Raw genomic sequence first — 26700 nt, 5'->3', positions numbered from 1 at the left:
CGTTTGTATTTTTCCCCGTTTTAAAAACGAACGGGCAGTGGCACTGAATTTTCGGCGCACTAAAGCCTTTTCTTCGCTTTCCTTATACATAAGCAAAGGAAGTCCCCTACCGGCCCTTTCACCACCGAAGGCCTCGTCATCGCCCCTTTAAGGCGAGACCAGGCAGGCCTGTCTGGAGGGGGAGGGATCACGTGACGTCAACGGAGGGCGGAGCTGGTGGGTTGGTTTGCAAGCAAAGAGACTAGAGAGAGAATCGAGAGAGCACTGCAGGTCAGGCCGGGCAGAGGCGGCTGTGCAGTTGCTGTGGTCCCTTTAAGCCAGCCGGGGAGCAGGACCGTACGCAGTTCTTTGCAAACACTGGTACCCGGTCTTCGGGCAGCAACTAATTAATTCCCTCCCATTCCCCCCCCCCCCTCCCAGCTGGGACAGTGGGGGAAGGGCTGGAGGCTCGCACCTCCTGCCTCGGAGCTCGAGCCTGACGCGCGCGCGCGTTCCTTCCCACGGGAGTTAAAGAAGAAACAAGATGGCTGATGATAAGCGATGAGGAGGAGGACTGCCGGCATCCTTCCCCTTTAAGAGCCAGAGGCGGCCGGTAACCGTCGGCTCGACCCGGGCCCGGCCCGCCGATGGGCAGCTGAGCGCACCCCCCAGCCGTCCCGCCCCCGCAGGAAGAGAGCGCAGCAGGACCAACCCGGACCCCATCCCCCCCCCCCCCGGGATCTCTGTCCATAAACAGCTGAGGAGGAGGAGGAGGCTGCACCAGGCCCTTTATTGTCAGCTCGGGGGGCAACACAAGGGACGCTGGGGGGCGAATTTTTTCCTCCTGCCCCCCCCCCATCACGTGAGCGTCCAGAACATTCAAACAAAATAATTTATATATCCGGAAATAATATATTATATTTATGACCAAGCTGGTGGATTGGCCTTTTTTTTTTTTTTTTAAATCTTTGCTTTTATTTTGGTTTTTCTGAGTGGGGGGTGAGGAGGGATTCTGGGGCACGAGATCTGGTTTGATCGCTGGACGGAGAGCGAAGCAGACCGGGAGCCGCACAAATCGTGATCTGTCAAATGTGTTTTTATTGGAACGGGAGGGGGGAAGGAACAGATTTCTATTTTTTATTGGGGGCAAAAAAAAAAAGTCTTAAAAACAAAATGGCTGAAGGCGGCTGCGATGAGTGTTGCATTTTTCTCTGATCTGATGATAAAAGGCTAAAAAAAAAAAAAGCCACAGCAGCTGCGTGCTCAGTTTGAAGTTTCCCTTCACTGAGCTGAGACTGAGCTCATAAAAAAAAAAAGGAGAGGCACATACTTCTGGGGGTGGGTGTTGGCATTTTCTTTTTGATTTTTAGAAATTAAATCTATATTTTAATATATATGGATACTCGTATACGCACACTTTTTTTGTTTTCTAAATACAGCAGAGAGGAGAATCAAAATGGCTGAGTGAGTCGATCTGCTGGAATTATATATACGTTTCTGTGGTGGGTTTTCCACCCCCCTCTCAGCCTCTCGCCACTTTGCAGGCTGGTCCTAAATGCAGAAATAGGTTTTCTTTCATGTCAGAGGGGGAGAGAAGGAAAGGGGCGAAGGGTTCTGATTAGCAGTCGAGAAATTTCTTGTTTTGCTATCGGAAGAGAGGTGTTGAGGATTTTGTTTTTCTTGAGCTTTTACCATTTTATTTTATTTTTTAGTGCGTTTTAGAAACCACAATATAAATATACTTTCAAGGTTTTTACGACCAAAATAATGTTTTGAAGGAGCATTTTTTTCCGCATCAATTGCTGTTTCGATTTTCTTCTTCCTATTTGCGAAACAAGGAAGGAGTGGGAGGCCTCCTCTTTTTTTTTTTTTTTTCTTTTTTGCTCAGGGCTGGAATTTGATCTGAGTGACTGACCTGTTTTACAGAACTGTGTCCAGAGCACATTGTGAAGCAACGGAAGGAGAGCTTGTTCCCCCCCCCTCCACCCCTTTGAATTAAATCTGTAAGCAAGTATTCAACTTTCATAAAAGAAACCATTTTTGCTATCCACTGGATCTGAGCTCTTTGATTATTTTCCAAGGTAAATGATTTGCCTTTCGGTGAGAGAAGGCGCTGGGAGGAAGTCTGGGCTCGATGGAAATTGAAAAAGGGCACAGAAGCTGTATTTCGAACAGTGAAACTTACTGAATGTCAGTTTATGCTGAAATCCCAAATTGCAGAGGCTTATGTAAAACTTGGACAGGTTTTTTCTTTCGCGTTTTCACTACCAGCCTTGGGTAGGTTTTGATTTATTTTTATCTGGAATCAGAGGATGCAGTGCTTAAAATTGTGGTTTTGAACCAGAAAGCCACTTTTGTTTTCTTCAGAGCGTTTAGCATAAAACCCTCTACTGAACCCCCTATTTTTTAGCTTGGATTTAGGGTTACTGAGATTTAAGATTAAAATTTTAAACTATTTTTTGAGAGCCTTATTAAATATCTGCATATCTCAAGTACAAAAGTTTGAAAAGACTGAGAAAGATGGCTGAGAACTGGAAAAACTGTTTTGAGGAAGAGCTTATTTGCCCCATCTGCCTGCATGTCTTCGTGGAACCTGTTCAGCTCCCTTGTAAGCACAATTTCTGCAGGGGCTGTATAGGAGAGGCCTGGGCTAAAGAAACTGGGCTAGTCCGTTGTCCTGAGTGCAATCAGGCTTATAATCAGAAGCCCAACCTAGAGAAGAACTTGAAGCTCACAAATATTGTAGAAAAGTTCAATTCCCTTAGTGTGGAGAAGGCTCCCTCTGTGTTGCACTGTGTATTTTGTCGAAGGGGCCCTCCTCTGCCTGCACAGAAGATCTGTCTGCGATGTGAAGCCCCCTGCTGCCAGTCCCATGTGCAGACTCACCTGCAGCAGCCTTCTACAGCCCGTGGGCACCTCCTGGTAGAGGCTGAAGATGTGAGGGCATGGAGCTGCCCACAGCACAATGCTTACAGACTGTACCACTGTGAAGCAGAGCAGGTGGCAGTATGCCAGTTCTGTTGCTACTATAGTGGGGCCCATCAGGGACATTCAGTCTGTGATGTGGAGATTCGAAGAAATGAAATAAGAGTAAGTATTTGTTTTCCTTTCTGTCACTGTACTGAAAAACTAGATCAGGTGCCTTATGCCCTTTTCTGCTCCTTTAGTTCTATGCTGTGACTCAGAATACACGATACCAGGTGCCCATCTTACTGGATGCGCACCTGGGCACAAGCTGCCATTGTTCTTGACGAAATGTGAATAATGAAAGACAAAAGTTAGAATGCCTTGATGGAAAAACTTAGGTCACTCATGAGATTGGCTTGTGAGTTTAACCATTTTGAAACTTTGTAGTCTCTCTCTCACTCACACTGCCATCCATCACCACCCCCAGGACTGAGGAGCAGACAGTGAACTGCTTTGAGATCTGCTAGGACAAATTTCAGTATTGCATTGCAAGTTAGGTGTGTCAAACTGGAGCCACCTCTCACCGCCAGAGGGAAAGGAGGGCTAAAACTGTAGATTGTATAAGCATTTTCAGAAAACTCATGCTTTGGAGGTGCCCCTTCTTGATTGTTAACAGTGCAAAGCTCCCAGAGGCAGTTTGCTTATGCTCAGAAGATGGTGGTTTTGTTTTTACTGTAATGAGAGTAAAAATCAAAATTTGGTTATATTTAAACATGCCTCAATGGCCTGTTGAAAGGCTGTATGGTAGTCTTTGTCCTGTAATAGCTTCTCAGCTGTCACCAGTTCCTCAGATGAGCAGCACCAATTTTGTAGTCTTGGATGGTGTCCTAGATAGTAGTAGAGAATGATTAAATGCTAACTGGTTGCATCTGAATGAGCTTGGCTGGTATTGCAGTGATTTTAATTGCTTTGGCCTAAAATACCATTGCAATTTGAGCCCCGGTAGCAGCCTCTGGAATAGGTGCTATGAAGATTTATTTATGTATTAGGATTTATTTACTGCTTTTTTTTTTAAGGAATTCACTGAAGGTGGTGTACAGCAAGAATAAGTCAAGCATAAGCAATAGATAATTGCAGCAGTAAAAATATTCAAACAATACAAAGTATGGCCATAGTATGCTGCATTACAGGGCCAACACAATACACAGGAAAACATTTTAATAGACATAGGGTGTAAGGAAAGATAGAACATATAGACAGAAAAGATATAGTAACAGAAGCAAGAAAATAAGAGACTGGTTAGAGAGTTGCAGATGAGGTCAGAAAGGTATTTGGAGTGGAGGAGTGGCCTAGTGGTTAGGGTGGTGGACTTTGATCCTGAGGAACTGAGTTCAATTCCCACTTCAGGCACAGGCAGCTCCTTGTGACTGGGCAAGTCACTTAACCCTCCATTGCACCATGTAAGCTGCATTGAGCCTGCCATGAGTGGGAAAGCGCGAGGTACAAATGTAATAAAATAAAAAATATTTGAACATTATATCTTGGCTAGGGTAGCAGTGGATAAACATGTCATGCTATAATTGCAGCCTTTTGGGGAATGTATAGCCACTATGTGCCTGCCTCATGTATTTACCCATTGTCACCCCAGAAATTACATCCTCATATAATTTCTTACTGTTAATGTATAGCCCGCCAATACCATGCAAATAGTTCACAATGGGTTATGGTAAGAAACCTGAAGCACAAGACCTCCAAGATTACAACAGATAACAAAGATAATCATTATCAGTCCCGTATTTTTTTAAAAAGTAATGTCTTTAAAACCTTCTTAAACGCATCGTGTATAAAAAGAAAAACCCCAGGCAGGCTGGATTCTGCTGGCCTGATGATTGGGATGGAAGTATTGGAAATCTGGTTTAGAGCTGATAGTGCTGTAAGGCAGGGCTCACAGTCTCAGGAGGGAGCTACCAGATGCTCTCAAGTAGTGTCTGCTGGTTGCCTTTGCACAACCTGATTCTAAAGTGCTGAAGAGTGATTTCTTGATACGCTTCTCAAATGTTTTAGGTTGCAGCCCTCTTTCTTTGTAATAGTTGAAACCCCTCCAACACCCCAGAGATAACATGAACATTAGCATTAACGTAGTTTAAAGTTGAGTACCTCATACCACCTAGCTTGGAAAACACTGTTCTAGGTCAAGAGTAGGCAAAGACGTTGCCATCTACCCAGTTAAGATTCATCTGTGTGGGGCTTTGTTTGTTTTAAACTATTTTGGGGTAAATTGTGACTTTATATGCTAAACTTACACCAGCATGACCTCTCAAACCCCTTCCTGTCCCTATGCCCCAAGCATGTGGAACTCTTATTTTTATTATTATTATATATTTTAAGGTGCTTATGTCCACTACCACCTGGTAGGGTATTACAGGCTGTGTTTCTCATGTTCATAGAAGATGCATCCTTAATTAATTGACATGGGCCCTCTCCCATACCTTTCCACCAGGTGTACTAATAATCCAGAAAACTAGTGAGGCCACTCAACGCAGTTTATCCCAGTCTTTTGGGAAATCTGCTGCTAGAGCCCTGAGCAACCTGGTTTTCAGTGGATTCCCAATGAGCTTTTAGCAAATGCATTCTGCTTTCATTTGGCCTAGGAACACTGTTAATTTGCGTAGGTTGGTTATTTGCTGCTCTTCAGGACTATTTTGTTCTAGGCTTGCTGACCAGGCAAGGATAGCTGGCCTGTGGTCAGAAACAATTAAGCCATTGCAGTGGCAGAATTGTAAGGAAGAATGGTCCTGGAATGCCTTTGCTGTAAATCTTCCCTGGTTTAAGTTTGGGGTGAAGGGTCAGGATAAGTTTGGTTGAACTCATTTGCAGTAGCTCTAGAAGGAAAAAATGAGCTAGAACAGTAATATAACCATCTCTCTACCAGGCTAAAGTAATTTTGGAGTATATTGCTTGACTCTGGATAAAATGTTGAAATCTGCCATTGACTGTCACAAAAAAATAAATTGTGTCTTGGGAACACTCCATTGCGCAAGAGCTTAAAAAGTTCCATTTGTGCCTTCACCTTCCCAGTGCCTTTATTGGATTTGTTTTGGGGCTCTTGACTGTGTCAACAGAAACAGTAAAGACAGCTGGAGCATTTCAGATTAGATGTTACTGTTAATTCCAGTAAATCTAACACTTAGGTCACTTCCTTAAAGCAGCAGGACTGGTCAGAATGCTAGCAGCTTATCAGTTTGTTTTTCTTTCTGGCTTCCTCTCTAGGTGTTATTCCTAGGTCTCCTTTCTTAAGTATTGAATTTTTGATGTTTCTGACTTTTTCAATAAAAGGCAGGACCACATCCTGTTGTTCAAATTCTTCTTCTCTGCATCAGCTTGCCAGACAGTTGTGCTATGTTCGCATTTCAGATGTGTCAGGGTGACGTTTGCATAGGAATCTGATAGGGATCATTGCACAGTACTAAGTTGATTTAAATCACCTATATTTGGAATGACTGTAAGCATTCAGAAAGAAAGCAATAATCTCTGTAAGAATAACATAGAAAAAGTGAAAATTAATTAGGGCCCTGTTTACTAAGCCACGCTGTAGGTGCACAAAATTTTCACCTGCTAATGGTAGACACCCATTATATTCCTGTGCTGAGTAAACAGAGCCCTTTATACTTATAAACAAAATTATAACAAAAATGCTGTTTTAAAGCAAGAGATTAACTTTTGTTTAATCCAAATCTCCCTTTGACCAAGGGGTTTCAGATGATTTTGAGCAGTTGTCCCTGGCATCCATGGAAGTAATTACTTGAAAATATTATGAAAAATTTCAGCATTACTTGAAAATACTTATTAGAACAAAAAGGTGTATATGCCTCTTTCTCACTAGGAAAAAATGTGTTTCCATAGAAGTTACCTTAGTGCCCCCTCCCCCCCCCCCCCACACACGTGTTTTCATAGAAGTTACCTTGGTGCCCCCCCCCCCCCACACACACACACGCGCACACACACAAATCACAGGCACAGAGTGGACATCACTTTTCACTAATCATTGAATGCAAAATCCCTCAGTATGATTGGGGTAAAAAGCTGTATCAAAAGATCTGTCACTGGGTATATCTAGAAAAGATAAGTATGTACCTTGCTAATTGAGAAATAGAGTTTTGGACTTCAAAGAGCTCTTAGAGTAAATATATTTTTGGAGATTTTGTTGAAGATCATTTTGACTTTGGTTACTCATGCTATTAAGATTGAAGGCTTTTGTGATGCAGATTACCGTAAACCTTTTTTGATGCTGTTCTAAAAAATATTTCAATTCTAAGCTCTTTGAAGCTGCAGAGTAAGCTTTACTTCTCAGTTATCAAGATGTGCATACCTGTTTTTTGGATATATTTAGTGATAGATCTTTTGATAGCATATAGCTTATGTACTTATAACTGTTCATCCCAGTCATACTGAAATGCTTTTTGTTTGCAGTGATTATACAAATGTAATGTCTGTTCTACCCATTTATCAGAGGGTCTAAGGTTACTCCTTACTGCTTCCACTTCATGCAAATCTGTTATGAATATTCATTGTGGGTATCCTAAAAACCTGACTGGCTGGGATGCCTCCAGGACCAGATTTGGGAACCAATGTCCTAGGTCCTTTATTAATTAAAAAAAATCTTATGGAAATGAACCACAACTGTGCTATACAAATGGAAGGACCCCTCCTTCCCCTTCAGTTTTTCTCTCCTGGCATGTTCTTGGTTATAGGTTGCTGGTTCTCTTTGTTTGGTTTCATGCTTTTTAGTTTGATCAGTTTGGTTGCTGCATACTGATTTCCAAACAAGAACTATAACGGTGTATCTTTAAACTCTTTTGTGGGTGTCTGAGATCAAAGACCAAGAGGATTTGATAGGAGCACAGATTAAAACACAGCTCATGGGATGGTGGTAGGGCATGTAAATGTCTCATGCATATTCATTGTGGGTATCCTGAAAACCTGACTGGCTGGTGTGTCCTGAGAACTGGCTTGAGAACCCCTGGCCTAGGCTGAAGCCTCTTTCCCTTTGGTTCAGTATTGCTCCTTGGTGTAGGAATTGCTATTGGCATAGGTTGTAGACTTGTAGGGAATCCAGTTGCAGTTGTGCAGGTCATCAGGTTAAATGACTAGTAACAGCTTTTTCCCTTTTCCCTGTTTTCTTTCATGGCCATCCCTCCCACTTCTTCCCATACTTGGCCAGCTCTGGCACAGTCACCAGCCTGAGGACTGGTGGTGGGGGGGGGGGGGGGTCCTTTCTCTGTGTCACCAGCTCTGCTTTTTGGATGCCACGGATTGCCACGCAGATTACAACTTCCTCCCTTTGGGCCTCGGGTGTGCAAGGAAGAACTGCACTGATGGATGGGTTCTTTCAAACCTGAGTCCTCCTTCATTGCAGAGATATGACCTGAACTGTGGTATTGGCCCCTGTAATGGCTGTCTCTTAGTAAGATTTTTGCATACATTCATACAGTTCTTAGTCTTCTGGCTAAGGTCCCAACCATCAGATGACTTTACATCAAAAAGTAAAATAATCCTGTCATGAAACAGGTAGATAATCTTATGTGATGTCTGAAAAACTCTAATTGCTATCAGGCTTTGTGTGCCTAAAAGAAGTAATGACTAATTTCCTATGTGAATTCACTAAGAACCTTCAGCATTGGTCATCTATCTTGATGCATTATTTATGATGGGAAGTCATGTTTGTGTAAATATTTTGAATATGACTAGAGCCAGGTAGGAAGGAGGCCCTGTAGGTCCTTCCCTTTACAGCTTGGGTATTAATTATGCCTTCATTTTGTGTAGAAGCATCTTGTATCGCCCTTGGTCCCTCCCCCAAGTGAGGCCAACCCTCTTAATTAAGAGATTGCTGATGGTGCGGTATGAGGTGATGTACCAGCACTGGACCAGAGGCTAATCTGAAATCTGCAACCACATATTGCTCACAATAATGAGCCTTTGAACATTTGTCTACAATTTTCATTCTTTAGACAGGTCTGAGCTAGTGTTGCTTCAGTTGGCTTGCTGGCATGGATGCACACACAGGATATGCAGCCTGTATGAAAGGGCAGATTATTATTTTTAAGGGTGTTCTTATCATAAATCTTAGTATCCTGGCTCTGTCAGTTGTTGAGAGGAGACAATCTGAATTTTTTCCAAGAGGGAGTAGGGGGAACAAAAAGGAATAAATCTACGTAGAAAGAAGGGTGTATGTTTTGCTAGTGAAAGCAGGATGCTGTCTGCACAATTTTTGTGCTTGGATACTGGTGTGTTGAAAGAATGCTGTATGTTTGCACTGTACAGTATTTCATTAACTGGCTAGTTAATAAATTCCTGCATCAGTTAAAGCATTGTTCAGTCACATATTTAGCCTGCACTTCCTAGGAAGAGCCATGTTTGAAACAGTGTCACTGATTGGTTTGCTCAGTTTATGATGTCATGTGAGGCATCCAGTATGAATCAGTTAAGCATAGTGAAGGTCAGCCCTACATACAATTTTCTAACCTACTGCTTGCTGGATCTGGCTAGTGAGTTATGGTACCAAATACAGCTGCCCATGTGATTTTAGGTACTGTTGAGGTGGGAGGAGATGCTCAGTGACCTGGTAGTATTTTAGACAGAGGGAATCTAAGTGGGTTTGCAGTAGAGAGTTGCACGGGGACAGAAATCTTACCCATCCCCACCCATCCCCGCAAAAATTTAAACCATCCCAACCCGTCCCCACCCATCCCCGTAAGAATTTAATGGTACATAAAAGAAAATTCCAGTCAGCTCCCTCAGTCTCTCTCTGGATTTGAGCCACAGCACTGTAGGCAAGGAAGGAACGGAAGTTGGAACTTGGAACACTCTGGTGCGCACATGTAAGATTTGTCTCTGATTCACTGGCAGTGTGTGAGAGGTCACCACATGCTATTTGCCAGTAGGTCAGGTGACATCTGATTCTTGTGCCTGTGTCAGAGCTGAGGTCTATGCACCAGTCTGGGAGCAAAGAGGATTAATAGTAACATAGTAAGTGACAGCAAATAGACCTGAACGGTCCATCCACTCTGCCCAATAGTCACACTCATGATCAATTCATCATTAAATCAACGAGTGTGATGTTATATACTTGATTATGGTCTTTCTTTCTTTGTTTCTGGAACAAAGACCACAGAAGTCTATCTGGTCCCATCCTTATGTTCCAACTGCTGGAGTTGCCATCGAAGCCCACTCCAGCCTATTCATGTTCTCATTTGTGGGACACAGACCGTAAAAGTCTGTCCAGCACTGTCCTCATGTTCCAGCCACTGAAGTTGCTGTCTTAAGCCCTTTCCAGCCCATCCTACACCAGATTGCCATGTATGAGACACAGACCATACAAGTCTGCCAGGTATCAGCCCTAGTTCATCACAGCCAGAGTCGCCATCTAAGCGTCACTTGACACATCCACACACATGCAGCCATTTAAGGTTAGCTTTATATAGCTTCCATTTTCTAATTAGAGATCCTCTGTGTTCATCCCATGCCTTTTTGAATTCCGTCATCATTTGTGACTACCACCCACCTCCTTAATGGAAGACTTTCCACATTTATGCTGTTAAAGCAAGGAAGAAAAAGAGGAGGAGGAGGAGACAGCACTCAAAGAAATTGGTATTCAGTAGATGAGAGGCTGGTGCAGGTGCAGCTTACACTTCCACGGGAAGCCCGCAGAACTGCTTCCATCCCCGTGGGAACCCTGCAGGAACTGCCTCCGTCTCCGAGGGAATCCTGCGGGTTCCGCGGGATTCCCGCGAACCCCGTCCCCGTGCAGCTCTCTAGTTTGCAGGGTACATGCGAACTGGAGGAGTAAGTTCTTTGGTAAGGCTGGTGCAAGGTCTCCATGGCTAGAGATTTTGGTTGGTCTTCTGTGGGGCTGAAGCTTTGGAGTGGCCGCAGATTGCCTTGTACAGTGCTAAAAATGAAAATAGAAATGAGCATGGTTGATAGTAGAAGCTGTGTGATGGGCATCAGAAGACAGACTATCCGTTTTCCATCTTCTGCTGAAATTCTGTTTGTGCAACAAAGCTTGAGAGCTGCAGGCAAGTTTACAGGGGAGAGGTAGAGTAAGAGGTTACTACTCCCATTCTACAAAAGCTGTAGACCTTATAGCAAGGTGTTTGTGGAGTGGGGGTGACTGGATGTGTCAGTAAGCTGTGTACAGTCTGCTTGCAGGGGCATTTTCGAAAGAGAAGGGCGCCCATCGGGAGATGGGCGTCCTTCTGTCAGGGTCACCCAAATCGGCATAATCAAAAGCTGATTTTGGGCGCCCTCAACTGCAGTCTGTCGCGTGGATGACCAAAGTTCATGGGGGCATGTCCGAGGCGTAGCGAAGGCAAGACTGGGGTGTGCTTAACAGATGGGCGTCCTCAGCCGATAATGGAAAAAAGAAGGGTGTCCTTGACAAGCATTCGGTCGACTTAACTTGGTCAATTATTTTTCATGACCAAGCCTCAAAAAGGTGCCCAAACTGACCAGATGACCTCCGGAGGGAATCAGGGATGACCTCCCCTTACTCCCCCAGTGGTCACCAACCCCCTCCCACTATAAAAAAAAAAAATAAAAAAAATCTTTTTTTGCCAGCCTTTAATGTCATAACCAGCTCCATGACAAGCAGTATGCAGGTCCCTGGAGCAGTTTTAGTGTGTGCAGTGCACTTCAGGCAGGTGGACCCAGGCCTATTCCCCCCCTACTTGTTACACTTGTGCTGGTAAATGTGAGACCTTCAAAACCCACACGAAACCCACTGTACCCACATGTAGGTGCCCCCCTTCACCCCTTAGGGCTCTGGTAGTGATGTACAGTTGTGGGGAGTGGGTTTTGGGGAAGGTTTGGGGGGCTCAGCACCGAAGGTAAGGGAGCTGTACACCTGGGAGAAATTTCTGAAGTCCACTGCAGTGCCCCTAGGGTGCCTGGTTAGTGTCCTGGCATTTGAGGGGGACAAGTGCACTACGAATGCTGACTCCTCCACCTTTTTGAGATGGGTGTCCTCGGTTTCCATTATCGCCGAAAACTGGGGACGACCATCTCAACATTTAGGTCGACCATCTCTAAGGTCGACCTAAATGTTGAGATTTGGGCGTCCCCGACCGTATTATCGAAACGAAAGATGGACGCCCATCTTGTTTCGATGATAGCGTTTTCCACGCCCCTCCGCGGGGATGCCCTCAGGAAATCTTGAGCGCCCTGTTCGATTATGCCCCTCTGGTCTCTTTTTGGGCAGCTCAGTTATGGGTGGGACTGCTGTGCGTAATTGCTGGAATGCAGGTCTGGGGGAGTTTCTGGATGAGATGGGAGCTGAAATGACTCAGATTCAGTCTGTGCCTGAACTCCTGTGAGAGAACAGAGAGCCAGTGTTCTCAGGCTGAGGAGCAGAATAGTAATGCTTAACAAATGAGGCAGATTCAGTTTGCAGTTTAATTTAGATGTTTGATTTCTCAATCCTATGCATCTCTTCTCTGGCCAGGAGTGGCTTGTGCAATCGGCAAGAAATGCTTTGAATGTACTGACAATGTAAACGTAGCATATACTGAGCAAGAAAGGGAAACAAATGTTCCGTATACAAGGTTGTATCAATAGTTCCCAGCAAAGTGTGTAGCCACTTGTAGAGGATAAAACCTTTCCTGCTTTTGTTTCATTTTATTTTTGTCTCCCCTTTTGAAATAACTGGGAAGAACTGTGGTTTTGAATGTTGGAAGGCATGCTGTTGCCAGGCAGACTAGCGTGTAGAAGTCCTGGGGGGGTGCAGGGAAGCAGTGGCAGCCCTGAGAGGTATTTTGCTGTCCTCTCTGCACGGCGTCCATGGTTCTTTTGCTTTCCTTATTCGGTTGACAAAGCACTAATGGCAGAAAGCTAAAACACAAATCTCTGAAGGCATTTAGGAGCCCTTTCACTCAGCTGCGTTAAGTTCTAATGCGTACCTAACGCAACTTAAAATGGTGTACCACAGAATGCGCTCAGGTGGTAACTTCCAAACTAGCACGCACGGGCCCAGGCACTAAATATATATTTTTTTGTGAGGGGGTGTGTTGGTGAGGGGGGGGCAGAGTACCAGTCAGTTAGTGCAGGATTAATGTGAGCCCCTACTGCCTACAGAATGGGTGGCAGTACATGCTCATGTGGTATTTTTGTAAAATGACTGCACGCTAATTGCGGCAGTGCGTGGCTATTCAGAAAATAGAAGATTGGCTGTGGTAAAAATGGCCTTAGCATGCAGGAAAAATCCATATAAGGGCAAGCTAAGGCTACGTTTTGCTGCAGCTTAGTAAAAGGACCTCTTAGTTCTTAGCCTACTTCGAAATCGTATCAGCTGCCTTTTTTTGGGGGGGGGGGGGGGGAGGGGGCAGGGTAAGGAACTGGTATCAACCGTGTACTTTTAAAAATATTGAAGCAGCATTTTGAGGTAATCTGTTTTCCTGCTTCAGATAGATCCCCCCCCCCCCTCCCAATCCCCTCTTTAAAGAGAAATTTGATGATTCTAGTTGTTAGGAAGAAGGTGAACAACTGAAACCCAAGGCAGTTGCACCAGAGCTGTTGTAAAGGGCCGGTGTTCCTGCTCTCAGACAAAAGGATTCTTTCTCTGTGTGGGTCCCTTTGTTCTCCTGTGCCTGCACAACATTCAATCAAGGAAAGCTAATTTAGTTCTGCTTCTACCAATCTGTTTTAACACTGCTGATTTTCATCAGTGCTGTAGCTTGGGAGTTGAAGGGTATAAGGGTAGTAGTCGTGTCTAATGCTTACCATTTCTTTAATTTTTTTTTTAAATGTGTTTTGTTTTCTGTGGCCCACAGTACATAGTTCAGTAGTGGGGTTCGAAGAGCTGTTAGTACAGGTTTGTGGATGAAATAAAAAGGCAAACAAAAATACTTTGGCCCTAAAGCTAAGTTCTGTGTATTTTTTTTTTTTTTGTGGAGTGGGAGTGAGGAAGAAAGGAAGTTAGATGATTCAAGGACATCAACAAAGAACACAGCTAAGGATGAGTTCTTTATTTTGTTTCTCTATAAATGGCAGTATTGGTGCAGTTTTAATGGTTTAACATTTCATTTGGGTCATTATTAAAGGAAGAGGTTACACAGCAGCTGTCTCCTGCCCCCTCCCCCTCCCCCCAGCATGTATAGTTCACGGTCTTTTTATAAACATGTAAATAGTTCAACTTATTGAAGAGTTTTTTTTTCCTCTGTTAAATATATTGTGGTATTAAATAAATTATGGTGTTAATAGGGATATACAGTAGACTGGGTAGTAAATGAAGACTTCAGGTCAGTCATAGGTTGGATGAATTGTTTAGATTATGCATAGTGAAATGTCATCTTGTGAAGATCTGATTAAGGGCTCCTTTTACAAAGGAGAAAGGCAGGGACAAATCAAACTCGGATATACATATACAGTATTACATACCATGTAAAATGAGTTTATCTTGTTGGGCAGACTGGATGGACCGTTCAGGTCTTTATCTGCCATCATTTACTATGTTACTATGTATGTGGTAGAAAGTGGCCTTAGATTGCCCTTATGTCGGTCTCTCCCACAGGCTAAGGCCATTTCTAATGCAGCTGGAGAATGGCTGGCTGATTTTCTATTTTCCTATGTTGCCAGTGTGCGGTCATTATTTAAAAAAAAAAAAAAATTATTGTGTGAGCCCTTACCGACACCTGTTTTTGAAGGCGGTAAGGGCTTGTGCGCTAATCCTGCACTAATCGCTGCTGATTAACACAAACACCCACTCTCCATCCCCAGACAAGGCCCCTTCTGCAGTTTTTATTACATGGTTTGCATGTGCAGATCGCTAAATTACTGCGGGACGCCTCGGAGCATCTTGCGGTAAGCACACGCAAGTGCGTACTGCAGTTTTTCTTTTTTTTAAAGGAGCTTAAGTCTTGGCTGCATTGAGGGACAAATGTCCTGTCCTTAGCACAGTACATTAAGAATGATTATATTGCTGACCTTCGTTTACTGGAAAAGATCTTCAGCTTTGAAAAGTGAGGCAACTGACAAATGTATTAACAGAGATATGATTTTAATAAACTCTTGGAGTTGCCTCTTCCCTTTCAAAAAAAATGTTCTTTCCCTTCATGCATGATTGTGTATTTTGTGTTTTCTGTTACTGAGTTGTATCGCTGAACAAAAATGTACTTACCCCTCCTACCACCACCTTGGTTTTTTTTGGTATTTGTGAGTAGGTGAAGTGCATGTGCTGAGGGAGAGACACTTGGGCAGTGGCTGTTACAGAATACAGATGTCTTCATGTTTCCATGGGTTTGAATTAGTCAAATTATAAAAGGTTAGCACACAAAATCTGGCAGAAGAGAAGTAGTAGGAGGTGAGGCCAACCCCCTCCCCCAAATACCCCCCTGAAGTCTAGCACTCAAGTACCACTCCCATCTACAGAGCAACAGATTTTAACCCCACTTCTGCTATTCAAGGCCAGCATGAAATTATTAGAAAAGGTCAGCAGGGGCACACATGAGCCTCTCTGGCTGCATCCTTGCTCCATCCTCCAAACCCCTAAAACAGTAGATTATCATGGCCGCAATGATCCAATACCATAATGGGGGGGAGGGGGGGGGAGGATATTTTAACATATGGCAGAAAAAGATGCCAGGCATTCAGACTGAATTGATTACCCCCAATTCAGAAACCCCAAGTGGTCTTTCAGTAAATAACTGCAAATGATACAATCTTTCTTGAAGCCGGAGGGCCTTGCAAGAAATCTAATTTAAAAAAAAAAAAGGGTGGGTGATGAGCTTATTGTTATTGACCAGAGACCCCATTCACCACTCCTCCTGCAGTCAGATGTAAGGATTCCAGCAAGATTTACTGAGAAACTGGAACTTTAACACTCATTTTTCTCTCATCCGGCATAGGAAGAGTTGTAAAAGGCAAGGCATGGATAAAGCAACTAGCACAGATGCAGTATCCCTGATTATATGCTGAAGGAGGAAAAGAGTATTTGGATGCTAAACACAGGATAATGAGGAGCTGTCCCTGACACAAGGTCAGGTTTTTGGGAAAATAAGCCAGCAAATTGCTATATACCCTTTCTTCTTTGACACAGCGTCTAGATGTGACATCTGAATTCACCCTCACCTCAGAATTCTTTAGGGTCCTGAACAAACCCTGTCTTAGACGTAAAATTCCTTGGTTCTGTTTATTTACGTTTGATTACCCACTCAATAAACATACTTTGAGCAATGTGTATCCATCAATATTAAAATACAATACAATTCTAAAATCTAAAATAACAATACAAATCAAGTCAAACAAAATAACCTAAAAACAGTAAAAACAACTGTTTTCTAATCTAAAAAGCTTTGTTTATAGCAAACACTTAAAAGCTTAGCTTCCCATCAGAGTAGCCAAGAGTTTGTCTCCTAACTTTGTATCAGCTTCTCACATACAATATAGCAAAATGTAACTCTTAAAATTTAAGAATGTTGTGAACATAATTGCTGATGGTTACAGCAATTAGTGGTGGAGTGGTGGCATATTGTAGGTGTCAAACAAAAAGGGCTTGTCTTATCAGCTTACTGTTCTGCACCAATGTGTTTATTTATTTGGATTTTGCTCATAACCTTTTTCAGTAGTAGTTCAAGGTGAGTGATATTCAGGTCATTTCTCTGTCCGTGGAGGGCTCACAATCTAATTTTGTACCTGAAGCAATGGAAGGTTAAGTGTCTTGCCTAAGATCACAAGGAGCAGCAGTGGGATTTGAACTGGCCACCTCTGGGTATCAGGACTGGCGCTCTAACCACTAGGCTACTCCTCCACTCCTACCAGCAGATGGAGGTAGAGAAAACTGAGTTTTACCAGCGACCCCACTGGTATAAGACTGGTGGTGCTCCCTGGAAAGATCCACTATTTTTCTCCACCTTTCAGTAGGTAGTAATTACTGCTGTGTGTGTTCGGTCCCTTGGCACACAGCGTAGTCAAGTTTGGTAGAGTATGGAGTTTCTCTGCCGGGGATGCTGGCAGTGAAGCACTGCATACAAGAGCCGTACACTCAGCATTGCTGCCGGTTCTGTCTGCCCACAGTGTGATGGGCCGTTTCCAACTTTGGAAACGTGTTGGAGAGGGCCACTGGAGCGTGTCCTCTTCCAAAGAGACTGGATTGAGCTGGGCAGTGTCCTGGTCTATTAGATGTCCGGAGACCCGGGCGGTGGGTTTGCCCAGTGAGAATTTCTGCTGCTCTTGGAGGGGAAGTTTGTCAGAGTTATGTCGGACAATGCCACGGTGGTGGCTTACATCAACAAGCAGGACGGGACCTGGTGAACATGGCCAATGCTGGACAGACTTCTACTTACTGTATACCATCTTGAGTGAATTCCTTCAAAAAGGTGGTAAATACATCCTAATAAATACATTACTCTGTGCCCTGAAAATGGCAAGGACAAATCAAGATCATGTATATATAGTATTAAACTCGTAGCATCCGCTATGATGTATCTTTGTTGGGCAGACTGGATGGACCGTACAGGTCTTTTTCTGCCGCCATCTACTACGTTGCTATGTATTCCTCTCTACCAAAATTATTAAATACCTTCAGAAACTGTGGTGCAGCCACTTCAGAGGTGGAACTGAGGCTGTAAGAACTGTATGTTGAGGAAGGTTATGGGAAGTAATAAGTAAAGGAGGATGTAGAAGGCAGGTTTATTTGGGGGGTGGGGTGGAGGAGGAACTCTGTTATAACCTGAAGCAGTACTTCTTTGCTAGCTACTGCATTCCCATCTCTTACCTTCCCTTCTTTATGTAACAGGGATTGGTTGAACTGACTTAGGCCTTTAAGTCCAGCATCTGGTTGGGCAAACTTATCAGTGCTGTGTGACAGTGTTTGGAGAGAGTGAGATGTTAACTTTTTTTTTTTTTACAGGGCCTAGTCACCATAGGTTTTCTGCTTGGATCATGTGTCTGTGTGGTGAATCAGAGTAACACTCACAATGAGACAGTTACACCTCCGTAAGCAAGTTGCTATTTAGGGTGGGGGTTAATGCTTTGCTCAGAAGCACAGAAAATGTCACTGTCGGTGAACAGTTTTTAGCATGGGCTTTAAACAGTAAGATGGAAGGGGAGGGGGAATTCCTTTTTGTTGATCTTCAGGTTTATTTCTTTTTCGTGCCAAAGCTGAAAGATAAAATATTCAGTTTCATATACTTTCAACTTCTGGATCCAGCAGTTTTTTTTCTTCCTTCTCCTCTTCAGAACTTGGGGGGGGGGGGGGGTTAGAATCGGTGAATAGGACCTTCTATTTGCAGTTTGCCTGTCTCTTCCCTCCCCCCTTCCCAAAACGTTAATAACGTAGATGGGAGTCTAGGATTTTTTTTTGTTTTGTTTCTTTTCAGTTCTGAAAAGGAAGACAAAGAAAATGAGCTAAATAACTCGGCTCAGCCATCTTGGAGCTGATGATGGTGTATGTCATCTTGGAGATGCCAGCCATCCATCTCTCCTTGCCAGAGGCTGTGAATGCAGCATTTGCACCCACACTTTACCCAGGCAGTTAAAATTGTACGCAGGCACTTGGCATGGGACCAATCCCACTCCTGTACTTTTATAAAAGAAAGCTATGCTTAGTTCACAATTTCCTTCTGCAAGATTACAGAATGCAAATAAACCTATGCTCCACAATGCATATTTTAATTAATGAAATTTTGAAAACCACCTGCTGTGGCTGGGCCTTAAACTATATCTGCCAGCAAAGTAATTTCTAGTTCTTTTGCTTAATCTTTCCTTCCCCACTAGCTAGTCACTCCATGTGAGGGAGCGCTGGCCTTTGACTTTACTGCAATCTAAGGTTTCAGCTTGGTTGTCATGGATACGGCTGAGTGGCCAGCAGTAAACATCTGGAAGTGGCAGCTCTGCCGTTAAATTCCTTGTGACATCACAGTAGAACTGGTTCCTGAATCATTGTCATGGAATGGGGGCTTGCCATTCTCGGTTAGCAGCTGTGACCTCTGTCACAGGGTAAGATAGCAAGAACTTTCCAGTTGCTAGGTGTTGTGCAAAGACTGCCTCTGTCAATGGGTGTCATTGCAAATTTGGACTCTGGCTGCTTTTGATATGATAGTAACTAGAGAAATACCTCACTAACTTTATTGTTTTGGCACTTGTTCTTAACAAAATATGGTATGTGTTAGTGAGAGAGAATTCCCCTACCAAATAGGCATTAAGTGCACATAGATTGTAATCTTGGCAGCTCTGGAAGAGATGAAGAACATTGTTTAGTTTCCTGCTTAGTGACCAGGATTCCTAATCTTTGTTCCCAAAACAGAAATGGTATGACTGTTGTGCTTCCAAGAAGGTAAAAGCAGTGAAGAGAGATTACAACTCTGAACAGCAGTGGTGTGACAGCACTGAATACCCAAAAAGGTTGGGGTAACCTGCATCAAGATTCCATGCGTAGAATATTTTACTTCTAAATGAGCATGGGGAGGCTGGAACTGTATTTGCTAGATGTATCCCATGGAACACGTCTCCCTCCTTCATGCCTTCACACTTGCTTAGTGCCCTCCTCTCCCTCCCATTCTAAGCCCACCATTAGCTCAGTAGTCTTCAAAATGGTGGCATGTGTGCCTTGTGTCCTAATACAGAGGTTTTCAACATGCATTACTTGTACCCCAAGGCTGGGTATGTGAAACCTCTATAGGGGGTACATGGCAATTGGTAGAGGACATTCCTTACTTACCTCCTGTTATTACCATGGCCATGCTCCTGTTTTTCTAGACCAGCAGCAGCAAAACCTAAAGCAGTCCCTGGGCCATGGTCTTCATGTACATTCAGTTGGCTCCGTTGATCCCCTTCCTCTAAACAGGAAGTTGACATCAAAGGGGGCAGGGGACCTGCAGCGCTGACAGTATACGGATGGACTGTGTCTCAAGGATTGCTTTAGATTCTGTTGTTAACGCTCCTGATCTGGAGAAGTGGCAGCAGTGGTGGAGGGGAAGGGGAACAAAGAGGCTGAGGGTAGACTTGGGGGGGGGGGGGGGGAGAGAGAAAGAGGGGGAAATACTGGATGGAAGGGTGGGAAGAAGACAGTTTGTGAAAGACTTAGGACTAAAAGGAAGAGAAATAGAAGAGTTGGGTTGGGGGAAAGAGATGGAAAGCTGTAGGTAGGTTCAGTAAAAAGAGGGAAGTGAATACTGGACAGAGGCAGAAAAATAAATTGAAGAAAACTGAAAGGAAAAGGAGAGAGAAAAATGAAGAGTTAAGAGAAGTTGGAGGAAATCATAAACCAAAGCTTAGACCAGCATAATTAGAAAAATAAAATGACCAGACAACAAGGTAGACAAAGCAATTTTATTTTCTATTTTGTGATTAGAATACATTAGTTTTTTGGACTGTCCATTTCAAAATCTCTGCTGATTGGAGCTTGAGAGTACTCGATTGAAATTCTTGACTTAGGGGGTTCTTGACTTGAAGTTGAGAAACACTGTCCTAGTGTGTATTATGGTGTGCTTATTCAACAGCTCAAGGCACCCCCTGGTAGCCACAAGAAATTTAGCATCAGTAGGCAGCCACCACCAAGGCTTGTTACATGTAGAGGTAGCATAAACAGCCTGTCAAAAATGATATACTGTAATTCAAAGCTTTCTAAAGCCTGACAACACTAACAAATACCTGAGTGTTCTCTTGCTCTTCCAGATATCCCCTTGCAGCTCATCCCTTCCTGCCCCACCATGAGGTTTACTTTGGGCCTTGTCCTCTTCAACCCCTTAATCTCCTTATGGCTGCTGTATACCAGGTGCAACGTATGCAGTCTGCATTGACTCCTTGCTGTGTGTCTTGAGTACCTACACACAGCCCTGAAAAATACAACTCGCAGTCCCAAAAGATCATGGCACAAACTCTTTGATGTAGAGAAAGGGAGTGTGTGTTTCGGTCTTTTCCCAGCCTCATTACCCTTTGTGGGTATTATTGCAAAGCTTCATAATAAATGAACCCTCTGGACCCTTTTTGTATCTTAAGTATTATTCTTACAAGAATCAAATGTGAAGAGGGTAAGGCCTGAAATGGCCTATGAATGAGTGGAGGTGGTGAAAGATTTTGGGCATGCCTGGGAGAGATGTTGGAGACCAGTGGAAGGAAAGGAGTTGTGACGTTGGGTAAAAGACGTGGAGAAAGGGGAACTGTTGATAGCTTGTGTAGGGGAAGTTGAATGTGCTTTTACCTCAAATGAACAAATATACCGGGGCAGCATTTAAAAAAGGAAAATGTACCAAGAATAGCAGGTATCTTATTTACTAACGTGTTGTCTAGTTTGACAGTTGGCAAAAGTGAGTTTCAGGGTCATGTTATTGTTGAACTAAGAAGGGTGAAGGATAAAGTCTCCAAGCAGTGGTCTTAGTAGTATATAAGCTCACATTCAGTTTCAGCCTGTCCTCCATATCTGCCTCATGCATTCTTCTCTTCCTGCTGGGATGGTAGCAGTTGCTATTAAAAATCCACTTTAACCTAACCTCATGCCTTAATACTAGCATTCATATAATCTGTTGTCCTAATCTAAGGGTTTCTTTCATTCACATCTTTTACACCCTCTGTCACTCATTCTGATACCTCATGAACTCTGTGCTTGCTTTCGCAAATTTTTACATGCTTGTACATGTTTTCAGAGACAGATTTTCTGTGTTACAGTACTCTAAATCCAGCTTAGACTAGTTGGATGCGTACCATCAGTAGAGATGTTAAATAAGACTTGATAGCTACACAGTCTCAAAGAACCATTAGTGCTTCAAATCACTGTCTTCATATTTCTCATGTACTATTTACAGCCACACCAAATACTTTCTACCATGGCTTTGTTTTATTTTTGTTGTAGGTTTTATGTGTGTGGATTTTGCTTTTTAATAGATGATCTGACTCATGTACACTTCTGACAGAACCTGAGTAGCTAGCTTTGTCCTGCAGCGCCAGGGCAGCTGTATGGAAAGGCTGCCTGCAGTCTGCCCCAGGCCTTTTCCTCTTACCCACCTTGTTCAGAAGGGTCAGAATGGGTCAGAGGGAAAGGTCTGGTGCAGACCACAGATAGCCTTTCCATATGGCTTCTGCTGGCGCAACTGGGCAAAGACTTCCTGCAAGGGTAAATCAGGTTGCAAGGGAAGGGGGGGAGAGATTCCAGACCGACCAAGCGAGGAATGGAGGTTAATTATTGCGATTAATAATTAATACGTAACATGTAGTCCTTGTTTCTGTGTTTCCTTCTGTTAGAAAAGCGGAACAAGTAAAACTGCTACATATCCTGACACAGAATCTACACTTTAGCAGAATACACCACAACAAACCATGGGCATTCCCTCCCAAATACAGAATAAGGAACCACATGTTAAAAGCAGAAATATGCAGAGAAAAACTGAACTCTGCTCTGCTCTGCTATCTACTGGCGCTTATCTCTTTACTCCTTTTTACTGCACTAAAGGAGGGAAGGGACTATATTAGGGAGCAAGAGGCTCTGCTCAGTCTGCTATAGCCTCACTCCCTCTTCTGCTTCTGAAACTACATAGAAAGGTAGGGATGGGACTTAATTTTGAGAGCAAAGTAATTCTTTTTTTTTTTTGTTTTGTTTTTTTTGTTTGTTTGTTTGTTTCAGGCTTACTGTCTCTCCCAGTCCCTACTCAGGTTCTATCAGAAGTGTAGACATAAAATGAGTCGGACCATTAAAAAAACAAAAAACCAAACACATACATACAAAAAACCTAGAACAAAAATAAAATAAATCCATGCTAGAAAGTTGGTGTGGCAGTAAATACTACATGAAAAATATGAAGGCAGTGATTTGGATTGCAGCTCTGAGGGCTGAGGTTGGGCAACCCTGATGTAGTGTATCTAGATTTTTCACAAAGCTTTTGATAAGTTTTTCATGTGAGACTCCTGAGAAAATTAGTCATGGGATAGGAGGCAATGTTCTCTTGTGGATTAGGAATTGGTTATTGGAGAGAAAACAGGGGGTAGGGTTAAATGGTCATTTTTCTCAATGGAGGAGGTGAATACTGGAGTGTCGCAGGGATCTTTACTGGGATGGGTGCTATTTAACATTTATAAATGATCTGGAAATTAGAACAAGTAAAGTGATTGATCAGTTTAGTGTCTTCTGTAAATTTAAAGTTGTTAGAATATATGTGAACTGTGAAAAATTGCAGGAAGACCTTAGGAACTTGGAAGATTGGGCATCCAAATACATAGTAAGTAATAGCAGATAAAGACATGAGTGGTCCATCCAGTCTACCCAACAGTCACATTCATTACCAATTCAAGATTAAAATCAACAGTGAATGTGCGATAATATACTTGATGGTGGTCTTTTATTTATTTATTTTTTTTTGAAGATGTCTCAACACCAATAACAAAATGCAGAGCTTTGCTGTCATAGACAACCCAGACAACAATCGGAAACTTCAGAATATATAAAATACTGTGTAGTAGAACAGGTAGACGTGAATTGCTTGTTGACTAGGGCCACGCAATGAAGCTACAAAATAGTAAATTTAAAATGATTTGGAGAAAATATTTCTTCACTCAATGTGTAATTAAACTCTGGACTTCATTCCCTGAAGATGTGGTAAAAGCAGTTAACGGAGGTTTAAAAAAGGTTTGGATATCTGCCTAAAAGAAAAAGTCCGTAAGCCATTATTAAAATGGACTTAGGGAAAATCCAGTACTTATATCTGGGATACGCAGCATAAAATGTATTGTACTGTTTTGGGATCTTGCCAGGTACTTGTGGTCTGGATTGGCCACTGTTGGCAACAGGATACTGGGCTTGATGGACCTTTGGTCTGTCCCGAATGGCAACACTTATGTACTTATATAACATCAGACTAGACAGCCAAAGACTGTTTCCGTTATAGTGCTAAACAAGAGCTACTGGTGTGTTTTGTAATGAGGACAACAGTGCAACAGCAACACCCCATCCACCCCATGGGCTGCATCCTACAGCAGTAAAAGAAAAGAAATAATAATAATTTCCCCAAATTCAGAAGTCGAAGGTAGTTATGAGAACCATTAGAACTATTAGATTGTAAGCTCTTTGAGCAGTGACTGTCTGTCTTCTATGTTTGTGCAGCGCTGTGTATGCCTTGTAGCGCTATAGAAATGCTAAATAGTAGTAGTAGTAGTAGTAGTATGAGAACCAGTTGCACAATTCACAGAACTGCTGACAGCCCTTAGGTACAGGAGTCCTATATTGAGAATCCGGCCAAGTCGCCATCAGGTTCAGCCATGCAGCTGGAGATGGTGCTGCCAGGGTAAGAAACATTTCTTAGCCAAAAGTACAGACAGTAAGACAAATTGACATTGAGCATCTGTGTGCCCTTGTTCCTTAAGAGGCAAATCATTCCCCATCAGCAACACACAATAGGACCATTCAAGCCTCATTTGAAGCACTCGCAGATCAGAACCCCTGCAGGGCTGGGCACTCCAAGAAGGAGTGCAAGAGGGTACCAGCCCCATCCGACATCTAGGGTAGTGAGGGTCCTCCCAAAGCCCCATCTGAACCCCCTTCTGCCTAGTTCTATGAACTCTGTGTAAGATCTTAAATTGGATAATCTGAAGTAAAGCGTTAGGGGTGGTTCCCATAATTACATCAAAGCAATTCTGAAGGTGTTTGATGGGGATAGTCTTGGCCATATCAAGTCCCCCGAAAGAGTCTAAATGGGGGGCTTCCCTATTGTCCCTTCAAATCTGGTACCACTAAGAGAGCCTGTTCAACATAGGCAGGAATTGGAGAAATACCTGGTCCAATTTTGTGAGATTATGTGGCCCTACTGCCACATCATGGATAAATAATAATGGTGGGCCTGTTAAAACGCAAAAAAGTGATTGCTAGGGAGGGCCAATGCCTGTCGGAACTGATCAAAAGATGGAAAATAACCACCCCCGACCGACTCTAATTCCCCTATATATGTGTTGTCTCCATCGCGCCAAACCCCAAAAGGGGAAGCACCCACTCTGGCCGGGAAATTAACATTGCCCTGTAATGTCAAGAAAGGGCTGACCTTCCGGGCACCACCCACTGTATGCCTCCACCATGACCAAGCTCTGCCCAAGGCCTGCAAGTAAGTGTTACTCTTTGTCGCCGCCATGTTTAAAGTAGTCCGTATTGCTAATCACATTAAAAGCCAAATAAGGCGCACACCAGCTATTCCAAAAATCTTTAGGGGCAAAAACAGCCTGGTGGCTATGGAGCTCATGAATCGATTTCATCAATGTGGCAACATTGTACATCCTGAGGTCAGGCAATCGAACCCCTCCAAAACTGCAGTCCAAGATTAACTTTGAAAAGCTGATACGTGGATGTCTGCCATGCTAAATAAAGGAACTGGCACTGGACCTATAAAGCCTGTCATCTTGTGGGGTGACCCACAGTGGAAGCATCTGAAGAGGATACAACAGCTTTGGAGGAAGCACTATCTTAAGCATGGCCACCCGACCCAGAAAATTAACCGGGAGATCCCTCCACGTAACACAAAGCTGTCAAACGGCTTCCAACTAGTCACCCACATTCTTTTTATATAGCCAAGTTGGGGTCCGCACTTAAGAACACACCTAAATATTTAACCCTTACCTCCACCCAGGAGATAGGGAAGTTTGGCATCTGAGCACACCAACATGGACAAGAGAATAGGCAAAGTCTCAGATTTAGTAAAATTAATCTTTAAATCTGCAAAAGCCCCAAACTCACAAATAATCCGCATAATTCTGGGCAGATTATCGGATGCCTGGTCAGTGATGAGGAGCATATCATCCGCAAACAAGTTAATATGATACTTGGACTCTCCAAGCTGAACACCCAGCAGATCCCTAGACTGATGGATTTTTGCCACCAAAGGCTCCAAAGAGAGAATGAATAGGAGCGGGGAGAGTGAGCATCCGTGATGTATGCCCCTGCCCAAGTAAAGCACTGGGGACAGAGAATCATTAAGGATGATTTGTGCAGAAGGATTCATATAAAGAACCAGGACCCATTGCAAGAATGGTCCCCTGATACCAAAACGTGCTGGAACCCAAAAGTAACTCCAAATCACCTTGTCAAATGCCTTTTCTCCGTCCAGGCTGGCCAGAATTGCATTCTCGGAGACAGTCCCCCCCCCCCCCCCCCCCCCATAAGGAATCCAAAGGACTTTCAGGATGAATGTCCTGGTTAAACAGAGAGATGGGACGATACGATCCTACCTGCGCAACATCTTTTCCCGGTTTAGGTAAGACTGTAATAATCATGTAATTCATAATAGAAGCCCATCATTTCCTGGGTGGTATGCAGGTCATCGCACATAGCCAGAAAAAGCTGCAGAAGCAGATCTTGCAAGATTTTGTAAAATTCAGAGCCAAGACCATCTAGTCCGGGAGTCTTAGCCAGCTTAGGTCTCCCGAGGACTAGCTGCACCTCCCTCCCTAAGAAGGGAGCATTAAGCTTCTACACTTGAGCTTCTGATAAAACAGAGATCCAATGACTGAAAAAAGGAGGCACAGGCCTGTTCATCAAAATGACCTTTATTATACAGGGATTTATAAAAATGATCAAAGGCCTTAGCTATTTCCTCCTGCCTAGTGAACATCGTACCCGTCTCCCCTGTATCCAACTAATATAACTTCCCAAGCGCTGCTTCACGAAAGAAGCCAACAGTTTCCCTGTTTTGTTGCCCCACCAGTGTAACCGATACTTATACAACCGAATACTGTGACTAGCTTGTTGATCTAAGGCATCCTGTAGTTGGTGCTTCGCTGTCATATATTCCCAATGAGATTGAGTAGTCGAGGAGGCCTGAAAAGTCCTCTGAACTTCTTTTAACTGTTGAGAGA

The 26700-nt window shown here is 43.4% G+C and overlaps 1 protein-coding gene across 1 annotated transcript in view; it reads left to right on the top strand.

The window, feature by feature from the left end:
• Positions 1-271: 271 nt before the first annotated feature.
• TRIM8 (tripartite motif containing 8) overlaps positions 272-26700 on the top strand; it is a 134772-nt gene continuing 108343 nt past the window's right edge. Inside the window, exon 1 of the mRNA XM_030202829.1 lies at positions 272-3069. Coding sequence (XP_030058689.1) covers positions 2500-3069 — 570 coding nt within the window. The 5' untranslated portion in view covers positions 272-2499. The remainder of the gene's footprint in view (positions 3070-26700) is intronic.

The sequence above is a fragment of the Microcaecilia unicolor genome, chromosome 5 (genome assembly GCF_901765095.1).
Source record: "Microcaecilia unicolor chromosome 5, aMicUni1.1, whole genome shotgun sequence".
NCBI lineage: Eukaryota > Metazoa > Chordata > Amphibia > Gymnophiona > Siphonopidae > Microcaecilia > Microcaecilia unicolor.
This window is presented reverse-complemented; position numbering and strand designations above follow the sequence as displayed.